The 22559-nt window shown below is 41.8% G+C and overlaps 2 protein-coding genes across 3 annotated transcripts; both read right to left on the bottom strand.

Annotated features, from left to right (window-relative positions):
- Positions 1-1700: 1700 nt before the first annotated feature.
- On the bottom strand, positions 1701-12728 carry stag2a (STAG2 cohesin complex component a). The gene is made up of 34 exons (XM_028983190.1): positions 12490-12728; positions 11261-11400; positions 10928-11006; positions 10551-10706; positions 10181-10277; positions 10021-10097; positions 9721-9925; positions 9467-9618; positions 9274-9347; positions 9021-9144; positions 8772-8870; positions 8585-8664; positions 8361-8468; positions 7660-7768; positions 7300-7417; positions 6319-6422; positions 6136-6228; positions 5958-6047; positions 5655-5858; positions 5481-5551; positions 5197-5284; positions 5024-5104; positions 4836-4928; positions 4549-4720; positions 4178-4317; positions 3938-4039; positions 3691-3839; positions 3460-3588; positions 3157-3365; positions 2797-3025; positions 2524-2634; positions 2309-2435; positions 2104-2181; positions 1701-1998 (listed from the first exon to the last, which is right to left on the bottom strand). Exons 2-34 carry the CDS (start codon positions 11302-11304, stop codon positions 1975-1977), a joined length of 3816 nt encoding a protein of 1271 aa, XP_028839023.1. The 5' UTR covers positions 11305-11400; positions 12490-12728; the 3' UTR covers positions 1701-1974.
- Positions 12729-14117: 1389 nt separating this feature from the next.
- acsl4b (acyl-CoA synthetase long chain family member 4b) lies at positions 14118-22397 on the bottom strand. Of its 2 annotated transcripts, none has more exons than XM_028983048.1 (15): positions 22276-22397; positions 20684-20920; positions 20062-20239; positions 19776-19885; positions 19476-19614; positions 19245-19395; positions 18830-18953; positions 18625-18696; positions 18162-18301; positions 17883-18055; positions 16968-17042; positions 16468-16653; positions 15601-15715; positions 15310-15467; positions 14118-15216 (listed from the first exon to the last, which is right to left on the bottom strand). In XM_028983048.1, exons 2-15 carry the CDS (start codon positions 20909-20911, stop codon positions 15059-15061), a joined length of 2007 nt encoding a protein of 668 aa, XP_028838881.1. In that variant the 5' UTR covers positions 20912-20920; positions 22276-22397; the 3' UTR covers positions 14118-15058. The 2 variants fall into 2 exon arrangements, with proteins under 2 accessions (XP_028838881.1, XP_028838882.1); XM_028983049.1 differs by having other exon boundaries at positions 20684-20917; positions 22276-22377.
- Positions 22398-22559: the final 162 nt, after the last annotated feature.

Raw genomic sequence — 22559 nt, 5'->3', positions numbered from 1 at the left:
ATCCAATCCAACGTTTGTTCGCCAGAAGGTGTTCGAAGGTTTTGCCTGTGAGGTTGTGTCGTTTATTTATTTTTTTTAATATCTCTCGCTGTTTCTGCCTAAACAGGAACCGTGTATTTCATAGGATACAACTAATATAATATCTGTAATTCTACTCCCCTTTACTGACCCCCACCCCTCCCCAACCCACCAAAAAAAGAAAACAGGAGGAAAACAATTCAATCCAAGTTTTCATTTAAAACACATTGGGAACCAGCAAGCCAAACAAAATGTACACGTAAGAAAGAAAAAAAAAAAAAACTGAAAATGTGTCAAACATGAAGCACGGACAGAAAGGAAAAATAAAAGGAAAGCTTTAAAAAAACAGAAAAGAAATACAAAGATAACATATGCACAAAGTCCATTATGCTTTCAATATGACAGGCAGTTCAATTATAAGTTTACATTCTAGATTCTAGTGAACCTGGATCTAGGTTGGATCTCAAAACATAAACGTGAACAAATATAAAATCAGCACCGATTCACATTATATCACACTTTAAACAATATAATATAAAATTATATATTTCATGATATATAATAATATATTATAATACCAGAATTTCAATCTCTAAAATGCTGTATTTTAGAAACATTCTATACCAAGCGCTTTTTTTTTTTCAGAGACACAACACGGGGCATTAGAGAGGAGATGAGACTAATATAATAATAATAATAATAATAATAATAGTTAAAAAATTTCTTAATAGATTAAACTTTACATTTTGGAGGTAAGTTAAGTTAAGATTCCTCTGCTACCCCCAAATCCTCACAGCTCCACTGAAGTATCCAGGGTTTGTTCAGGCATACGGAACCGCTGAATGAAGGAATTAAAATGCCAGCTGTGTTAAAAGAACGCAATTAAATATTGAAAGACATCAGTGCTTATATCACCACCACCCCCTAGTTACCCTAATGGGTCAACCAGTATTTAATTTACCCAGGCAAACAGCTTAGGAAAAAAAGGCTATTTAAAAAAAAAAAGAAAAAAAAAAGTAAGAAGTAACTACATGGGAAGCACCTATAATATGTGAAATGTCACAGAACACGGTTGTATATTATGGTGCAACCCTCGGTGGTGTTACACAAATGCCCCAGCTCTCAAACCCCTGGCAGGTGAAGTTACACACGGCTACCGTGTGCAGGGGAACTTCCCTTTACCACCTGTACCCAGATTCTTACACACACACAAAAAGAAAAAAAGTTGTGTCTAATAAAAACTACTTTTGAAAGTGTAAGACTGAAGAGAGATGACCGGAAAATCTGTATTGCTACAGAAGAAGGGGAAGCGGGGTGGGAGTATCCATGAAATAGAGAAATTCTGCAAGCCTCTAACCCAGTTTCACACACAGGAAAAATTCAGTTATAAAGGTTGATTTAAATACTCATCTCGAGTAATAACACATTTATAAAGTACTGATTTACATCTGATTGTCGTTAAAAAATATCTATAAATCAAAATCTCTATCATTTAAAAAAGCAGACCAATTGAACCTCCTTTAAAAAATACCATGATTGAGTGAGAACTCCTATATTACATTTGTGGAAAGGCTTGTCTGACATGAAGACATTTCACATTTTCTGCTGCTGTAAATAGGTTCGATATCTATGGCTACATGCCATGCCTGACATAAGAATTTAAGAGTATACCAGCTACTGTGTTTTAATAGTTTTTTTTTTTTTTTTTTTTTTTTACAGGAGTTGACAGAAGCTTACTCATGGATTGGCAAAAGGTTAACGAGTGTAAGATGTTGCCACAAAGGGCAAAGGTTAACGAGTGTAAGGGGTCACCCTGAAGGGCAACTTGAGCTGTCTCTCTTGTGCATTGAGTCCAGTATCCATCGATTTGAAAGTATTCTCCATGAAAAGTGTCTCTCGGCATCAAGAGGTTTCTGTAACATCACAAACTGACTTTTCTGCTTCACTGAGGGCAGCTTAGAACATGGAAACATTAAGGACCTACACGACAAAGAAAAATGTAATTAAAAAGAACAGCCCAAACACAGCAAAGTTAATAAATATTAAAAAGAAATCAGTTTTCATAGCTGAACTATTAATACTCACTGAATCGTCCATTATGGAAGCTGGATCAAAGTAGTCTGGCTTGAGTTCCGACCTTTCTCTACGATTTTTAGATGGAGGCTTTTTAAATTTTAAAACAAAGAACAGAATTAATATTTTCCTCATTTCAAAGAAGGTGTGTAAATATTTACAATATAATGGAGTCAACAATGTGTAAGTTTGTTTTAAGCAATTGCCAGCAATTTACCAGATCAATGTCCATGGTGTCGAAATCCATGCCTTCATTCAGGTCCTCTAATCGCTCTTCTGATGACATCATGACGTCTTCAACAATTGGCTCTTCATCGTCTTCCATTAAACCAGTACCACGTCGACTGAAAAAAAAGAAGAGCATTATAAGAACTATTCACCACAGTAATGCATGTTAATATTTTCAGGGTGAAACCATGGATATGCTCGTACATTGCGTGTTGCATGTGGCTTCTCATCTTCGCATAGTGCATACTGGCTCTCTCCTGCTGCTGTCTAGCCTCAGCTTGTTGCCTCTGAGCCAACATCCATGTGACCTGGGTACTGAAAATACACATTCACATTGAACTGAGAAGTACAGATGACCAATGAGAGTTTATTTTATTAAATATTGACTGTACAAGAAAACCTGGGAAATAATAATAATAATAAAAAAAAGCATTTGTATCAGCATGCCAACAGATTACGTCCTGAAATGGTCCTTACTTGTAGTCCATGGCGGCCTGAGGGTGTGGAGGTGGGGCCATTGGTGTGTGCTGCTGGGGCTCATTACTCATGGCGTACACTCCCATGTAACCCTCGTCTGGCCTCAGTTTCTTGGTTTCACGCAGCACGGTGGAAGTTAGATGAGGAGATGGCATCATGACCGGAGTCTGAGCACCCTGCTCACGGTTCAGCCATACACCCGCATCACTGCTGCTACAGCTGCCTTCCTCTGCAGGGAAGAGCAGAGGTTATGGCTATGCCCTTGCCTTAACGTACTGCACAATACATCAAGAATTTAAATGGCAAACTGCATTGCCAATAAATGGCTAAATAAATAAAAAAAAAAAACATCCCACACACCGTCAGGTAGTTTTCTCTTGGCACTTGCTGCAGGGGTTTTGCTCTTCTTGCTACGTGTGGAGCCCCGACTGCTGATGCCGCTGATGACAGACATGGTGTCATCATCAGCCCCTGCCTGCAGAGAGTTCCTATAGGAGATGAGTGGCAACCAGCAGTCCTCTCTCTGCAGAGCCATCTGAAACGTCATGAAGCGCTCCAGATACATGTGCCTAAATAAAACACAAAACAGACGGAATCACAATCTGGAAGACCGAATGCAAAATGGAAATAACAGAAGCCTATAAAAAGAGAGATGCAACTTACACAGTCTTCTTGTCCTGGCGCAGAAGTTTAGAGGAGAACTCACTGAGGATGTCCAGGAAAGCAAGGTTTAGAGGAGGGTTCCCCTCCCCCTGAGGACTGGGCTCTTTAAAGGCAAATTCTATGCCATCTCTAAGAAGAGGGAGAGGAAAAAAAGGAGGACACAATAATGATAAAGACAACAGTACACCAATGTGGAATTAAAGGCAATGGCATTGAGTATGAATATTTTACTTGTGTAGCATGGCAATGGCCTCTCTGGTCTTGAGCTGGTCAAGACCAAAGGTCAAGGAGAAACGACGGGCAAGCTCCTTTATCCCACAGAATGAAGCAGACGATCGGTCAAAAACACAGCCCAGCTCTGACAGCATCTCATTAAAGAGCTGTAAAACACATTCAGACACTCAGCATCATGTCAACGCACAACAAGATATAATGTCTGTCCAGGGTTTTTTTTTTTTGTACGTGAAGTTTGTGTTACCTGCTGCAGACTGAGAATGAGGGTCTTGGCACACTGGATCTTGTCAATCTGCCTGGTTTTGCTCATGGTCTCTTTGATAATGTCACCATAGTCATTGTAGTACTATAAAGAAAAACGGGTATTAATTTGCAAAAGCCAGTGAAGCGAGCTGAAGATACCGGTAGAGTAAAAGTAACAACAACGCAATATTTACATGAAAATCTCTCGTGTGCCCTATTTGGTAACTGTGACGAAACTCACCCTCATGTACTGTTTAAAGATGTCTGCACCGGTTTTCATCTCCACTACATTATAGATTATGAGTTTGCAGTATGCTGCCAGAAGGTTCCTCCTCTTGTGCAATGCCTCGATCTTCCCTGCTTCATCATCCTGCTGTCCATCTGCACAGATCACATCTAATACTATAGGAACCCATGCTTTGTCCCCAACCACTCACTGCCAAACATTCAAACATTTGAAAAAAAAAAAAAAAAGACAAGGACAATGGTGATGCTACTTCTGCACTGAGTAAGACTTTTACCATGTTAGTGCCTAAAGCAAAGCAGAGGTTCTAACGCCATGGTAACACTTCTTCATTTTGACATCCTTAAGGTTTCCGTTATGTGACCGACCTGTGCTGCTGTCATCATCCTGGTCTATAAAGACATGGTCCAGGATGAAGTTAAGCAGTTCAGCCTGCAGCAAGTCATCTGGGCTGTAGATGAGTGGCTCCAGGGCCTCCCGGCCCGATGACACAATCTGGTGGCTGAAGATCATCAGGGAATCACATAGGATGGTAAATGCCTGTGGAGAACAGGGAATTCTGGGATTAAACAAGTTATCCAATGCCAGCACAGGTTCACTGGACTCACTGGGGTACATCGCCTGGGGAACACCGACTGCAATCTGTTTTACAGACCTGCTCTTTAACTGCTGTGTTGACGCTGGTGAGGTACCTCTGGCACATGAGGCAGAATGCCCTCATCTGCTTCCTCAGAGTCACCATGTCACCCTACAAAGGATGTAAAGATTTATTATAATTTACAACATAAAAACAAATAGTTCTGCAGACTTGGCAACAGTTATTAAACAACCACACACACTCACCTTTTTAGAGCTGCCCTCAGAAACCTTAGCCAGGTGCCATAGGATGATGTAGTGAGTGCATTGCAGGGCATGGATCACAATCTGAAGCAGAAATGTACAGAATAAGCGACCCTGAGTTAACTTGTGAAATTACTTTGGCCAATCAGTATAACCTTCACTGTAATCAATAATACCTGCTGAGGCATGTCACCATTCTGCAGGCCTGCATTAAGGAGTTTGTAGTTGCAGGTAAACAGGTCCCACTGGGAGAGGTCATGTGCACTAGAAAAGAGCAAAGTGTTCTTAGTCTGAGCATTTATTCATGTGTAAACATGTAACAGTGTTTATTATAGGTATATAATAGGTTCACTGTGCAACTCATGGTCCAGAGTTACGGCTAAAACGTTTCTTCTGAGGGTCTTTGAATTGCTTAAAAGTTGGTAGTCTGCCTGTGTGTTTGCATATGACTGTGACTTACTTATGAAAGGCTGTGATTCTCTTGAGTGTACTGAGGACCTGATATGCATCATCTTCATCTGGCTCTTCTCCCTAAAAAAAATGTTTAACGGTCAACAAAACAGCCATCAAAAACTACAAACGGTCATATATTCTTACAGCTGTGCCTTTAACTCCTTCTTTCATGCACACACACCTCTTGTAAGAAGTCCTCCAGCAGCCTGTTGAACTTGTCCACCTGTTCATCCAGCAGCTGGCTGCGGGCAATGTCCACACGGTTGAAGATGGTGAACTCTTCATTGCAGAGTGCATGGTAGGTCATGGAGCAGGCCTCCAGCACTTCCATTTCTGTGTGCTTCTCCACCACCTCACGGATCTGACGCAACAGGGCATCCAAATGCTGCCAACAACCAAGCACCCAACCATTAAACAACGTTGTTCTGGTCAGATTTACAGGTGAAACCAAATCACTGAATTCCTACACATTTTCCATACAGACCTTCTCCAAGCGTCCAGTGGTGTAAATCTCCAAATCAAAGTATTGGGGCAACTGTAGCAGGTTAGTCACCTTCTCAGCATCTACAGAGTACTGATAGGAGAGAGAGAAAAAAAAAAGCCCAATATAAAGACTATAAATACTGTCTATTCCATTTGTTAATGACATTACTGCACATTACTTTAGCCAGTAACAGCGGAAGCGCCACAGCAAACATCTCTGTGATTCGTGTCCGGTCATCCAGCTGAGTTTTTTTTTCCTTGGCAGTCAGCACCTGCAGCAGAGATTTCACGTCATTAATGAATTAAAAGTAATAAATAATGTAGCCCACTGGCAAAAACTGTGTGCTGGATGTGTTCCTCACCCTTTTTCCAGTTCCTCTGCCCACTGGTGGGTGGCACTCGCAAGCTTGGCGGATGGCACACAGCATGATCTCAATCAGAGCGGTCTCCTGGCGATCTGTGAGTGCTGCACAGAAATCAATTAATAAATGTCTTAAAAACATTCAGCCAGGTAACCTACAGCAAGACTAAGAAATTCAAGCTTTCATTGAAGGGGAAGTCCTTCACCACCAGTCACACAATTTGCTGTTACAGATCTGAATAGGGGTGTCGATGTCATAATGACGTTGCTTGGTGATTTTCTGGCAACTGCAAAAAAAATCTAATTAAAAAGTGCCGCTGGTAGTCACTGGGTAGGAGTTTCACTGTGCTGTGTTGTGTTGAACTTTGACAGCTGTAGGATTTTCACCAAACCAATTGAATCAAAGTGGGCTAGTGTTTGATTATCATTTTCTGAGTGTACAGAGATCTAAAACACATTATCATCTTACCTGGAGTTAAATAAAATAAAAACAACAAACAAAAAAAAAACACTGCAACGAGCCTGCCGCGCTGAGCTCAACGTGACATTTTTAAAAAGTGCAAACTGGTCTGAAGTGGTCTGAAAGCAGCTTTAGATTTGCTCAAATGAGCAGAAAAATGCTCAGTGTTCAGTCTATGCTTACCTGGTGCCACAGAGGTCTGAACCAAGTGTTTTTCTGGCGTTTGGGGGTCAGGTGATTATGTAATGAATGCTCATTGTAGAAGATCAAAATGTCAACATGGGTGAATGAGACCATAACGCTTGTCTTTGGAAAAAAAATCCTGTTAAGTACTGTAGAAAATTTATGGGATGCATTGATAATCAAATCGTGAGACTGGTGAAGGTTCACACCTCTAGATCTGAATGATTGATTTCCTATGAGATGCTTTAATAAATGTGTTGACCTTATAGCATCAGTGTTGACCTTATAGCTCTTCCCTCCACAGATTTCTCTGGAGCACCAGCCTTTTGCTGACTGTACCTTCTTCTCCTGGAAATGGCTCATCCAGCAGCAGGCTGATCATGCTTTCCCAATCCTTCAGCAGGTCAGAGGCGCAGTCCCACATACTGTCCACCAGGTAGGCACCATGCTCGTGGAGCTACACATACCACAAATAAAACAATAAATAAATAAAGTTACACCCAATATACCCAAGTCTTCATGAGTTTCAGAGCATGAAGCAACAATACACACAAAGGCAAATCCATATTCTCACACACACACACACACACACACACACACACACACCAACAAGATAACCTACCCAGGACTAAACTATGAAGTATGTTATTTGCCACACAACACTTTAAATACTTTAAATCCTCATTCAGTAATACTCACCTCACTCTCTAGGAAGAAGAAAACTGTGGTTTTGATTAGATTTGCATTGAGACTCTGTCTGCCTCTCCTAGGCATGCCATCCTCTTCAGAGCCACGATGACTAAAGAGCCTAGAAAACAAATGGCAAATTATGAAATACAAAAATATACTCCATGCTTTCAATGAAAAACAAACAACATTGAAAAGTAACAAGAATGACCAGTAGGTGGCCACAATGCACAACAGAGGGAAATCAAAGTAGTCACATCACACCACTTAAAATTACTGCAGGTAAAATCTTTTGCAACATTTCACATTACACCAACATTAAATGTTCAGATGCAAATACTCGGGACATAACATGTACGCAGAAAATGTGGCATGTCACATTAATGAATAATTTGTCATTTTAAAGCATGTTAAATGTATGTGCTGCATTTTCAGACATTCATGTGTTATTCACATGGGGGCAGTAGTGGCCTAGCGTGCAAGGAAGAAAACCCATAATCAGAAGGTTGCCAGTTCGTCCCCACACACTGGGCACCTTTCATGGCTATCCACTGCTTACCAAGGGTGATAGTTAAAAGCAGAAGACACATTTTGTGTCACCGTGTGTTGTGCTGTTTCACGATGACAAATCACTTCACTTTCACAATCAATACTCTGAATCTTAATTTGCCTTTTGTTTTGCCAGAACATTTACAAGTAATCACATGACCTACTTTTTATAAAGGAACTCCCCCGCTGCCACGGCAACTGGTCGATGGGCGGAATACACCAGGTGATACACACTCTCACAGTCTTCAGCTGTGAGCACTTCTTCACTGCTACTGCATAACAAACACAAAACGTACATTAGCAGTGCACAATGTCTTCTGAACAAAAGGATGAACAACAAAAACCAAAACCTTATGGAATTCAAGAGGAAGTAAGATGTAAAACCTACTGTAAGACCAAGGTCAGCAGTTTTATCGCTTGTACAGCCACATCATACTCCTTGTCTAAGGTCATGGAGACAATGCGATCCTGCAGAAATAGAAACAATGGTTCAGATACAAGTAGTCAGATTAACAAACACCACAGACGAGCATCTAGGTGAGTGTTTTCTGGACTAATGAATTTGAGCATCTCACCTTAAAGCGGCTGGTGAAAAGCTCCAGGCGAGTGTTCAGCTCTCTGTTATAATATAAACCCTGCAGTGCTGTCAGACACTTGAGACGCACCTCGCCTTGCTGCAGAGAGAGGACAGGGATCAAGAAGGACACTGCTTCAGTCAACACATTGCATTTTAGCTTCTAGCCGCAAGTGTGGGCAGGTGAGTGCTTGATGTATGGATGTGTAAGTGTGTCTGTGTAGTCAATATCATGCACGCACACACACACCTTGTCATGCATTGTCCATCCAACATATTTTAGATAGCTGTCATTCAGAAATGCATCACTGTACATCTTCATCCAGACACCAATCTCCTCAATGCAGATGGCCCTGATCTCAGCAATTGCATCACTAAAAAAAGAAAAAACAAGCATAAATGAAAATTCAGTTACTCACTTTCATACTATCCTTTAGTAAAGACGATGGCCACAGGAATCCCAAAACAACCAGTCACATTTATATTACACCAGCAGGACCTACCGATAACGATGCACAAAGACTCCTTTGAAGATGGCATTCATCATGTTTTCAATTTCATCCTGATTTTCTTGAAGCTGGAAAAACAACATTTAAAATTTTACAATTTCACTCAACAGAACGACTGAATAAGCTCTCTCTCTCTCTACTTATATATATATATATATATATATAGTACTCAATTTGTCTCTCTCACATCTTTGCGTTTCTGCAGCAGCAGCTCTAGTCGTTCATTGGCTCGTTTGCCGATACTCTTGTTACGCTCTGCCTCATACTGTCGCTGAGTGTTATCCATGTTAATGCTTAGGTTCAGAGCTACGTTCACTAGAGCAGTCATCAACTTCATTGCTGCAGAGTCAAAGTCAAACCATTTACATAAGGAAACATTCAACCAGGAAACAAAAAAAAAATTCAAGTTCACAGTTTGGTAAATCAGGTTTAGTATCTCACCTGCCAGTGTGCTGGTGTGCCGGAATGCTCGGACTTGTGAGTCGGAAAGGCCAGTCAGCAGGGAGATGACCGTGTCCATCATGTACTCGTCATAAATGATGCTGTACTGGCACTGCCTCACCAGCACCCCAATAAACTCACAGAAACTTGACTTAAACTTTTTCCATTGTGGCCCAGCCATGGTCAATGGGTAATCACCACTATCCTATATATAAAAAAAACAACCAAGAACCGTAGCCATTAATATATGCATGACCAATTATTCTGTTTAAAAAAGGGCAACTATACTATTTCACCCACCTCATCAAACTCCTCGGTCATCTTTCGGATGATCTCAGAGTTCTGCATGTGCCTGAACATTTCTGAGCTGACCGCACCTAGAGCACATAGAGTAGCATTGGGATAAGATCGAACGAAAATCCACACACACACAAAAACTCGGGCACATCAAAACACACACCTTTACACCCAGAGCACTGGATGAAAAAATTGATGAGCTCTAGTAGTGCAACATCTCTGTCGTTCTTGTATGACTCAATCCAGTCATCTACTACGGACTACAAAAAGAAAGAAACATGCCATTATGTTAACTGCACATGTTCCACAAACATGTGTTTCAGATTACAATATAATTGTTGCAAAAATAATAATCGGTTTTATCTACAGGGCTCTGAAATATGCTGTACATGCAGAAAAATAATCACAAAAGCAACGGCATCAAAATATACCCATAACTACACTGAAAGCAATAAGTGTCAGTTTTTAAAGGTGATTTGAGCTTGCATATACAACAAAGAGGGACAACCTAACCTTTTGCATTTGCTTCTTACCTGAGTGGCACTCTTGCCCAGTCTCACCACTTCAAACAGGCTTAGGTTCTCCATGCCATTTTCCTGGTGATGACCATTGACCCGGCCCTGACCTCCAACCTTGCCCGCTGTCCCTTTGCCCTTCTCTCCGGGACCTTTCTTCCCTTTCTTAACAGCCTACAGCAGGCAACAAATTGTTACTTAAGCAAACGACAATACAGTTCAACACACACAGTTTCAGGCTAAATGGATCCAGTCAATAAACCTATATTCAGAGCAGGATCTGCATATTCATTACTGCACAAAGTGGGCTTGAATAAATATCACTGACTCTGCACAGTGCTGACTATGCATCGTAAGTGCTTCACCACAGTACGAGTAGACTGGCTGTTAAGTACCTTTCCTTTCCCAGCTTTGGCATTGCGGGCCTCTAGGTCCTCAAGGTCCGTATCGGATGACAACTGAGTATCAGCCTCCCTGTAACGATAATGACGATAACACAGCATCAGTGGTAGTGCTGAGCTTTAAAACGGCCTACAACACTGCACAAAAAGACATTTGAACATCCCATTAACATAGAAAAAAAATACACTTAGAGAATTCTACCATAGACAAAGAGAAACAAATAAAACTGGAAAACAATTCCATCTGAATAGAAAGAACACGAGTGACAGCACTTTGCTCGGATCCAAAAATCACACAAACTAGAACCTATAGACAGGGCCACTTACTGGGGGAAATGATAGTCTGCTTGGAGCTCCTGTGCTGCTATCATTTCTTTAACATTTTCTGTTCACCCTTTCAACACGTGTAGACTTTATTCTTCACCTGGCACCGCGGGAGGCTCCACGGAACTCGGTGTGAGGGAAAACTGGAAAATAAATCACACCAAATCGGCACATAAACTCTGGAACCTGCAAGAGATCAAACGCGAGCGCGATGGAATGAATATTAATTCGGGAACGCGAGGCCGCGGCCAAGAAGAAGACGACAATAATAATATTAAAAAGAGGATTAATGCATGCAAATGTTTGCAACGTGCACGCGTCTAATACCTGCAACCGCCGCATCGCATTTCTGCTCCGATACAAAGTACAGACCGAGCTGTCCGTCATAACTTTATTATTATGCACGACCCCGGGAAACCGAAGGGCTTGACAGCGGCAATTGGCAAAAACCGTAGAAATGTTGCCAAATCGAACAGGGCACCGGAGGACGTCGGTATTTTGCCGGTAAAACGCTTGCACGAGTGGAGAGAGAAGAGAGTGGGGGTGAAATGAGTCCAGATTTGCTCTTCCCTCCATTTTGAGGCCTAAGTTCCTCTCGGCAGCCTGTCTGTCTCGTCTTATTTCAGTGCGCTGCCAATTCAGCGCGCAAAAACGCCGAAAATTACATACCAGAAAAAATAAATACATTTTAAACGCTGACAAGTGCAAAGATGTATTTTAACCGACAGGACAACAGTTGGCCTAATGCATTTAAGGGGTGATGCAGTTTTATAAAATAATGCACCGAGTCTCTTCCGTAAACATTGTAGCTAAACGGCTAATAAACTAGCATCCTCCATATTACCTCTCTAAAGCGAAAATATCGCTTCACGTTTTTACGTCACGGTTCTACTCGCGGGACTGTGCTTAATAATTGGCGAAAGTAAACGAAATCTTTTTTTTTTAACGAAAAAACATGCAACATCCGCTCCGTCACCAAGTCGTGCAAATGTTAAAATCAAGCTAACTCGCTAGCTAGTTTGTTAGCGGCAAAGCAGCTAGCCCCGCTGCCGAAACGAGTTAACCTGCCACTTCTCGGCCGCCGCCGCCGCGAGCGAACTTCGCCAAAACGACGGCTGCTTTTCGCTCACTAAATACGCCAATCTGAAAATAACAAGCAGGCGATCCGTTCAGCGTGGACGCAAAAAACGCAATAAACTCCCTAGAACCGTATCCGCCATTTTACAACTTACCTCGCTGTAAGAACCAAACACGGCAACCACTTAGCGCCAATTAATCCAGATGTGACATCAAGTTGCATGAGATAATTTTACGGAACGAATCATTGGCCGAGCGGCGCGCAGATCTACGAGGCGGAGGCGGAGAACTGGTTAAATTGTGAAGACTTGTCTTTTTCCCTCGGCTGGCATTGGTACAGTTTGTTGTTCCGACAGTCGAGCGCTCTCGCGTTGCGCATACGCCACCGCGCGGTCGCTGTGCGCACTGCAGGCGAGCTGCTCAGCCCGGTTATGAAAACGGCAGAAAAGACAAATTGTGCCATGCCGGGGGTTGCCAGGTCCGCTCGATATAGGCGAACTTGAGATGAATTCTACCAATATGTCAAGTCGAGCCTTGTCTTTTTTTAAGAATAAGTAAAAGTGTTTTGTTGCCAGTTTACCGTTATTTTTTCAGATACTGAATAAACGCTTAAATATATTCAACTGGAAACTTTTTACCAAATTCATCGACTCCCCCTTTCTTTGCATGAATTGGTTTGGAGTTGTTTTGTTTACTACTTTGAAGTTTATTGATTTGTTATTCCTACTAAACCCTCCCAAACTTACTTAATTGGGAATCCTATAAATCCTATAAATTTGATGTCTGAGCATAATATCTGTGTGCCCCCTATTAATCACACGCTCTTTCATTTATCTAAAAATGTGAGCTATTTACTTGCTTTTTTTTTACTTACAAATGATGGACCCGTAAAGAATATTAACCTATTGTCTGGGATAGGTGAACATCAGTGAATACGTGTTGGTTAGGTGCATATTGAGTTGAAAGTGTACTGTGGGACAGAATATAATACTTTTGAAGAGACTTCAAAGAATAAGGTTGAGGTGAAAGGAAAGGAAAGGCAGAATGAATGACTATAGGATGTTTTTTTTTGTTCAGGGAGGAGACCCAAATAAAAAACAATGAGCTTTGCTCATATAAAAGGATATTCAAAGTGAAAGAACAACTGCTTCAGGAGCTGAACATTTGCCAAGAAACAAAAGCAAATCATAATTTCTAAAGGCATAAAAAAAAAAAGACAAAGACAAAATAAACCCATCAAAATGTTTATTGGCCAACATTCATTCTCACTTTTTAATAACAATATAATAACATTTGTACAAATGTTGTTTCTTTATCGGTATCATTTCAAATGGGGTAATAATAAATAGCAAAATGCACATAAATGTTCAACAGTACAAAATCATAAAAACTGGCTAAAAGTATTTCAAATCCTTTCGTTGATATGTAAACATGTGTCATTAAAAAATGTCATAAATGAACTATTAAAAGCCAAATCAACTTTTAGTTCAACAGCCTTACAATGACACAACATGTACTTTCGGGCCATCAGTAACATGGCCATGAATAAGTGTCACAAAAGTGCTTTGACATCACACGTCCATTCGCAAACAGATTTGATCTGAACAAACAGATGAGAGCCTTTTCTTTTTTACAGACCTGGACGAACAAGCATTTTTACTTTGACGGGCTCAGTTATCCCTGTGTAAGACATTACTGAGCAGACACTACTACTGGTAGAGTTTGTGTAAATACACTAGTACAGCAGCTGCTCCGAGGCTTTTCAAAAGTACACATTACTGGATCGGCAACAGGATGTTTAATTCTCAAATTACATTTTTTTCTGTTCTGGGACACGGGTAAGGAAAAACTCAATTACTGACTACATGTTATAAAAGATTACAGTTAAAAGTCTTAAAATATTTTAGTGCACATTTACAAACATCCATAGATGTGTAATTATCATCAATGGTCTGCACTGAATGATTTAATAATGTCTGAGTAACAAATTGCATTTCATGCCGAGATTGGCATGTTCACCGCTAACCTGTAATAATAATGTTAATTGTTCATCGAAACCAATCAGCAAAGCAAGAGGTTTGTTGCTGCTTCATCCTACATATGAAATATTATACTAGCACAAACATATGTTCTACTCATCTGAACGTATGTACATTTGTGAAATTAGAACTAATTATATTAGTTGAAATCAATGAAACAAATAAAGAACCAAATATCTTTAGTACTGAACATAGAAACTGGAGTGTTTCATTTTTATGAGGTCTTTCACTCAGAAGCCAGCTGCAGCAGGCCTTCATGCTAAAAAAAAAAAATCCTTAAAAGAAAAACCGGATAAAAACACACACACACCAGGGGGCAGCACTCTTCCTGTCTGCACATCTGCGACTGACCTCTTTTTACTCCACAGATGTGTTCAGCACTGCACTGCATATTACAGATGACTCAACCTTTTCATGTACATTTTTCAAACAATTAGTTACATTACTACATTTATCCCTGACCAGCAACAGTATTTGGCTGCGAATCCTTAAAGGTGGATGTCGATGACAGTACTGAGAAATTATGTGATTGTGTGAATAGAATGGAACAAAAAAACTTAAAACCATTTTGATAAATAGCATCACACATTCAGTGTTTAACACAGCAGACACATCTGTGGTTAGTCACATGAATGCATGCATGTCGTTGTTCCAGAGGTGACAGTTCTTCAGCTGCCCCAGTATTCTACTTTCCCCCATACAGTCTCTCAATGTCTGACTGGTAGTGACTTCTCAGCTGTTTCCTTCTCAGTTTGAAAGCATCAGTTACTAAGCCGGTCTCCGGTGTCCAAGGCTCTGGACTCAAGCACACTTTTTGTGGAATCTCAAACCGTTGTAATTTAACTAAAAAAAGAAACAAGAAAATTGTATTTCGTAGCCGAATTGGTAAAACTTTAAATGGAAAAAAAAAGATTCTCTATTGACGGTGACACTTACAGGAAGTTGCAACCTGAGCAATGACTTTCACGACCTCTGCCTCCATGGATGGATGGTTGCAGATCTCTTCCCACTCTCCTTCAACTCCACACTTTTTGGCTAATGAGGTCAGCTCCTTCTGGTTGGGCACCACAAAACTGATCACATAATTCTGATCACTAAGGGGAAGGGGGAAAATACTTGAGTTAGTCGAGTTAGCGGACATAAAACAGAGTCAAACTGCATTTATCCAGTCAAAACCCATGGAGTCATGCATTTCTTCAGACTACTGAAAAGGTGTGACAGGGCTACCTGTTGGCATAAGCACATATGTTGTCGATGAGAGTGCAGCTTTTCAGGGCACCCTCAACCTTCGCCAGGGACACATACTCTCCAGCCTGCAGCTTTACAAGGTCCTTCTTACGGTCTAAAAAGTGAGAAATAAAGGGAATATTTTTCTGTCACGTAGGTCACCACAATTCAGTAAAAAAAAAAAAAAAAGATCTTTGTTATCGTAATCGGCATGTTTTTTCTATAGGGCCCCACTTTCGTAGATAAGAACATGTTCAAGTTCCCACCACTTCCCAGCCTGACACACATAGATGTTTTTTTCCCCAAACTCCAAATTCGTAACAAATTGTTGCTGAAACAAACAAACAAAAACTGACAGCACAGCAAATATTAAAATTGATGTGTATGTCACAACATGCCATGTGTGGGTATCATCTAGTTAAACAGAAATGAAATAGAAATGTAATTAAATATACCGGTTTTACACTATGCAACCCTATTTGTGCTGCCCGTGCACCTAACAACAAAAAGCAAGCTGCAAACTGGTTTGAAACTATGGAACTTCATGTGCAAAATACCATTCATGTGAACACTACTCAGTGTTTTAAACAAGATCTGTATCTGGCATTTAGAAAGAAGTGAACACAACAAAATGTGTCCTCTGCTTTTAACCACCACCCTTAGTGAGCAGCCATGACAGGTGCCCAGGGAGCTGTGTGTGGAGATGGTGCTTTGCTCAGTAGCACCTCAGTGGCATCTTTGTGGCAACCTTCTGATTACGGGGCCGCTTCTTTAACCACTAGGCCACCACTGCCCATTTAAGAAGAACATCTCGTAAATCTAAAGAAAAGCATCATCCCAAAGACTTGATTGGTGGATTTAGCTCACCCACAATCTGTAAGCAACCATCATCGTGGATCTCTCCCACATCTCCTGTGCAGAACCACCTCTGGCCATTCTCCATCAGGAAGTCCCCATTCAGATGCTCACTCTTGTAGTAGCCCATGGCGATGTTGGGTCCACCAATTAAAATCTCACCCCGAGGGTTGGGTTGGTCCCGACTTGTGTACCCTCCTGAAAAGTATTTCAAATCATTAAATGTCAATGATTCAAAAAATGAGAAAATATTTTCAAGTGTTTGTGTGTGTGTGCATTTGATATTACACACTTAATTTTGGTTGGACCTGATGAAATAAGATTTGGCACGTGGAGCAATAAATCCATAATAACCTAAAAACCATTAAAAAGCTCTTGATGTTTTGCTAGTAGACATGCAACATGTATTTAGTCTTTACTGCCATTACAATATGTACGTCTATGGGTGTTTGTATGTGTTTAATGTTGCTAGCAGGGTTAGGTATAAGTGTAAGGCTGCACCCAGGCCTTACCCTGTGGCCAGTCACGCAGTTTGATCTCACAGCAGACGAGAGGAGCACCAACTCTTCCAGTACTGTGGTCAGAATCTAAAAAATAAACACACACACACGCATAAATATCCCTGGAGATTTTTCTGCTACTCTCCAGTTAGGATTAAGAAAAAAAAAAAACTGTTCTTGACTCCAAGGTTGTTTCCAGTCTAAACTGAGGGCCGCACCAACACAAAAGCCTTGCTCTCCTCTAACACAACTCCCTTAGCTAACAAACAGGCCAACGCTGCCTTCACCTCAGCCTTGCTGCACTGTGGGAGCTGGCATGACCCAGGTCCTTCACCTACTTTTACACTCTATTGCTCTTGCACAATGAAGGCCGCGCCAATGTTCTGTACTGCACTGGGGCAATGGACCCGAAACTTGAGTCAGTCTTTATGCCACATTCAGCCTTGAGTGGAATAAAGGCTGTGGGATCTGCAGGTACAGATCGTGTGGATTACAGAGACAGTGCAACCTTTCTTCATTGTGCTGCACCCGCACTTGTTCATTAACAATGTCAGCCGCATTAGCCAAGTGAAAAAAACAAAAGGGCCTTTGGTTACTGGGTAAAGCAGGAACACTGTATGTAAATGAGGCCACATTATTACACTGTTATTATCTCGGTCACGTTAGCATGTGTATTTGCATGCAAACAGAGCCTCTGCTCAACAAAAAAAACAAAAACATTCCAACTCCATCTATAGTCAGTCTGCTCCAGATCGGGAACTGCTCAGAATGCATTGCAAGTCTGGACTTGTGCACAGGCATAGACGAGGCCATTTTGACTTTATGAACCTCAAGCAGGTTATGTGGTTTGCATGCAAACAGTCATCTTGTCTACGTTAAGCAATTTTATCAGTTGGAGCATGTGAGAGAAGGTGGCTGAGTGCGTACAGTGTGTGATGGTGGCAGCACCGCTGGTTTCCGTCAGGCCATAGCCCTGTGCCACAGGGCAGCAGAAACACACGTTTATGAAGTACTGAGTGGCTGGAGAAAGGGGAGCACCTCCCGACAGCATCATCCGGATATTTCCTCCCAGCAAGAGCTTCACCTTTTTAAACAACAACCTGTTGAGGAAACAAAGCAAAAAAAAAAAAAAAAACAGGCTAGAGCAGTTATTCAGGAATTTTAATTCCTCAGAAAAAAACATAAAGACGAGTTGAGAATTCTCACGTGTCACACAGGGGTGTATCATGACCCTTTTTCAACTGCTCCAGTTTGTAGTCGTAGCACATTTGGAACAGACCTCTCTGCAAGCTGCTCCTTTCCTGGACTCTTCTCATCACGGTTTTATGAAGGCGGTCCATTATCTCCTGTAAAAACCGACCACAAGTTCAGCTTGCCTGCTCACATGAAACACGCATGCATGCGCCTGTTCAAATGAGGCAAGGCAGCAAGACCGAAATAGTTAAGCAATTAACCATGCACCGATTAGATTTACAAGATTATTTCACTTGCAAAATGTGCACCAGAATAGGGGCACAGAAGAAAAACTTGTCATGCTTTTGTTTTTAGTTACTGGCATAAGGAAGGAAGGTGCCACGATTAGAGAGAAAGAAAATGTCTGCCTTAGAAAAAGACAGACAGAGGTAGCTAATAAGCTGAAGTGAAGGAGGGAGAATGCATGGGCTCCTACCGGTACAGCTGCCAACAGAGTGGGCTGCAGCACAGTGCAGTCTCCCTTGCAACCCTTCTTAATCTTTGTCGACTGCAAAGAAAAAGGTTTAAGTTCAGGGAACAATAAAAAAACAAACAAACGAGAAGCTAAGGTCAACCATAACTTGCTAAAAATTCAATACTACAAAGATGGTGAGCGTAGAGGGAAAAGATGAACGTCTTACCTCATCAGTGAGGGTCTGAGGAGAAGAATAGCCGATCCTGCAGCCGTGTGTCAGACACGAGATCTCTGCTGTAAGCTCCAGCACATGAGCCAGGGGCAGGTAACCAATGTATGAGTCCTGAGGTCTAAAATTAAAATGCAAATCGCAAAACCCTATTAATCCCTGTCTGTGTGTGTGTGTTTATGATTATAAATGTATATTTCTATACATTTATGGAACTGACAACAATAAGTAGTGAATGAAGAAAGATTCATTTGACAAGGGACAAATTACTAATCTGATTACTAAGAAATGAACTGAAAATGGAATACAAAACAGCCTCTTCAGAAATAAAAGCCACTAAGTAGTCCAGTGGTAATGCCACATGATGAAGGCCAAAGTGCACAGCTACTTCAGCATCCGTGTTGCCACTAACCCCAGACCAGGAATCCTTTCGCACTGGCCGGCCATGCCAGCAGTGAGATTGCTGTGAAGGATCATAACTCCTTTAGGTTGACCAGTGGAGCCGCTGGTGTACATCACTACAGCCAGATCGGAGGGGGAAGGCCGCTTTACTTTCACAGTCACTGAAAAGAACAAAAGAGAGATACAAACAACCCTCAGGGGAGGACGGAGCTTTGTTCCACTTCAGACTCTAGCTACTCACGGTTCTCAGGTTTGGCCCCCAGTTCCATGACAGACTTCATACTATGGATCCGAAGGGTCTCTGGGTAGCCAGTGGTTGTCAGAGTCTCGTCATCCACATAGATCAGGTGCTGCAGAGCAGGTACCTCAGGCAGGATATTCTGTAGAGGTGATTGGGTGAGATCTCACTTACAGGGTTTGAAAGGAAGGCCATTAACGATTCCATGTGTTCAGAATAAATGGGTGTGATGCTGACGGGATGTAGGTTTTATGGCCAGGAAGGTTGCTGATCATGCAAAAAAATCATTGTGTGAGAGGTCACCTTTAGTTTGGTCTCCATGAGCTCTATGCTGGTGATGAGGTGTGTGGCGCCACACTCATTCAGTCCATATGCCACAGCGTCTTCTCCAAGGGTAGCATAGATTGTTATCACTACACAAACACACACACACACCCTAAATACAACTGAATTTCTTTCACTGGTCATTTGAAAGTAAAATACTCCAATGTCATCCGCTGTTAATGTGCGAGGACTATGCACAGGGAGTGAGTATGAATGAGTATGTGTAGTGTGAAGACACGCGTGAGTGGTTGCGTAACACACGTACAGGGGAAGTTGCGTCTGAAGCAGGCCTGTGCTGTAATCATCCACTCCGCACGCGTCTCGCAGAAAATGGCGACGTTCTCCTTCGGCCTCTGACCCAGAGCAGTCAGGCCGCTGCCCAGCAGGCCCACAGCTTTATCCACTTCCGTATACGACCTCCAGTGGTAATCGCCCAGAACCAGCTACAAGTTAGATAGTAAAGATGTGAGAAACCACAGTCACACTTTCAAATATTTACTAGATAAACAATTAGACATTTAAAGCATTGCACCTCAATTCAGGTTGATTATTCATTATATTCACAACACTAAAGGCAATTACACTAAAATTCATATTTACACACATTATATACACAGACACACACCTGACCACATTAAAAGGAGAGTCACTGAACTTAATATGTTAATAAATTATTTCCACAATCCCATTCCTGATTACATTGGTAATAATATGACAGCATGTCAAAACTTTTGTAGACACGTGAATCTATGACATGACAGGAGTGAGTGTTACACATATACGTCTCCATAGTAACATTCTTAACACAATGACAAGTTACCTGCCACAGCCAACACACAACTCCACCCCCCTCACAATTGTACTTTAAACTAAACGTTTATTTTCACCTTCTTGAAGACTTTTCCATTGGGCTGCGTCTCGTTTTCTTCACTCAAAACTTCTCGGGTGCCCAGACAATCCGCCTTTCCAAACCTCTTCACTGAGTAATCAAACATTTTATCCATTGTGTCCTGCCCGTCAAATTCTTCTCTCTTGAGACATTGCATGGCCACCAAAACACGGTAGGGTCCCTCCCGTCGGCCACTTATGGTCCTGGCTTTTTGTCGAAAGGCCATGAGTTTCTGCTGTCGGGCACCAGACAGAGGAGAGAATACCAGTGAAAAGACATTTAAGTGATGTAATGCTTACAGATGACCTGTCTGGACTACTATTAACCAAGCAAAAAGAAGAAAAAATTAGTCATCTGACTCATGCATTTCCACACTGATGATTTCCATACTGACACCAATACCTGGAAAGAACATGAACCCTTCCATTTCCATTTCCATTTACAGCATTTATCAGACGCCCTTATCAAGTGCAACTTACAATCAGTAGCTACAGGGACAGTCCCCCTGGAGAAACTTAGGGTTAAGAGGACTTGCTCAGGGACACAATGGTAGTAAGTGGGATTTGAACCTGGGTCTTCTGGTTCATAGTTACCCACGAGTGTGTTACCCACCAGGCTACTACCACCTTGATTCAGACACGTTATGACTGCGTGGACTCGCTATCCAAAATATAAATGGCATTGCACCTGGTCACAATTTTTTTTTATATTCTGCTACTGACTACTGAGGGTACCATGGGTACCATGATCATGATTTTAAGTTCCCATTATCATTAAGTATCACCACAAATTTCAAGTGTTTCTTTGTTCCACAATAAAATAATGTTGTATGGACCAATGAGCATGAATTTTGTTGTATCATAGTATCAATACTGTAAAATAAAAAAAATTATTGAAATGAAAATAATTTGAAAATATCTGCCTCACCCTAAACGGCCCTTATGGCCTTTTATTTACTGTAAACGGATGTGCCCATAGGAACCTGTTGTGAAAGCACAGCGCAGTAGGATGAGACCACAGAACCTGCACTTTTCCAAGTCTGTGGACCCACCCAGCGATAAAAAAAACATTCCCGAGGATGAGGCAACCACGTCGTGCAGGTTTACAGGACCACACTAACTTTTTCCCCCAGACAGAACTCATCCTGGGACGGAGTGCAGACGTCACCATGACGTCATGGCGCGGGGGTACTCACCATGTGGACTCAAGGGAACAGCGACGAAATGCAAACTCACGTCAAGTAATATGCGCCGTAAACGACAGAGATGAACTTAATACGTCGGCGCCACATTCGTGTTTAATCAGTCCGACGCAGAAATACCTTTACGTAGCAAAACAAACAGTCTTAAAAAGTCCTTCGCTGGCCATAACTTTCGGCGTACGACTTTAAATATCACACACGACCGTCGTCAAAAATAAAAGAGGCTCTTTTTTCGTCAACTTTTACACGTCGCCTATGTTGGAAAATGAGAAGTAGACGGTGTCTTGACACATGCGTTCAGTCAGTGCGGGAAAAAGAAAGAAACGCGTCCGTCCATTAAAAGCAGAAGAGCGTTAAAGATGTACACTGTTGCGAACAGCCGAACTCACCTGGGCTGTTCTCACCTCCAGTTCTCAGATCTTCTCCTGTACAGAGACTGAGTCACGCTACGACTTCTCCTGGTCCTGGTCCTCCTCCTCCTCCTCCTTTTCTCCTTCCTTCCTCCCTCCCTCCCTCAACTTTTACGCGTCGCTAACAGCTGCACATCCCCCTCGGACCCTCCTCTCCCGACTTCCTCCTATCCAGACGAGGCGAGGAAGTGATGCGGCGGGTCCTGCGCAAAGCCGGAGTTCCACCGAAAGCGCGTCCACGCCCACGCGTATGGCAAGCGGTT

This window comes from Denticeps clupeoides, chromosome 6 (assembly GCF_900700375.1).
Source record: "Denticeps clupeoides chromosome 6, fDenClu1.1, whole genome shotgun sequence".
NCBI classification, from domain to species: Eukaryota; Metazoa; Chordata; class Actinopteri; order Clupeiformes; family Denticipitidae; genus Denticeps; species Denticeps clupeoides.
The sequence above is the reverse complement of the archived record's forward strand: the minus strand, read 5'-3'. Positions and strand labels throughout refer to the sequence as shown.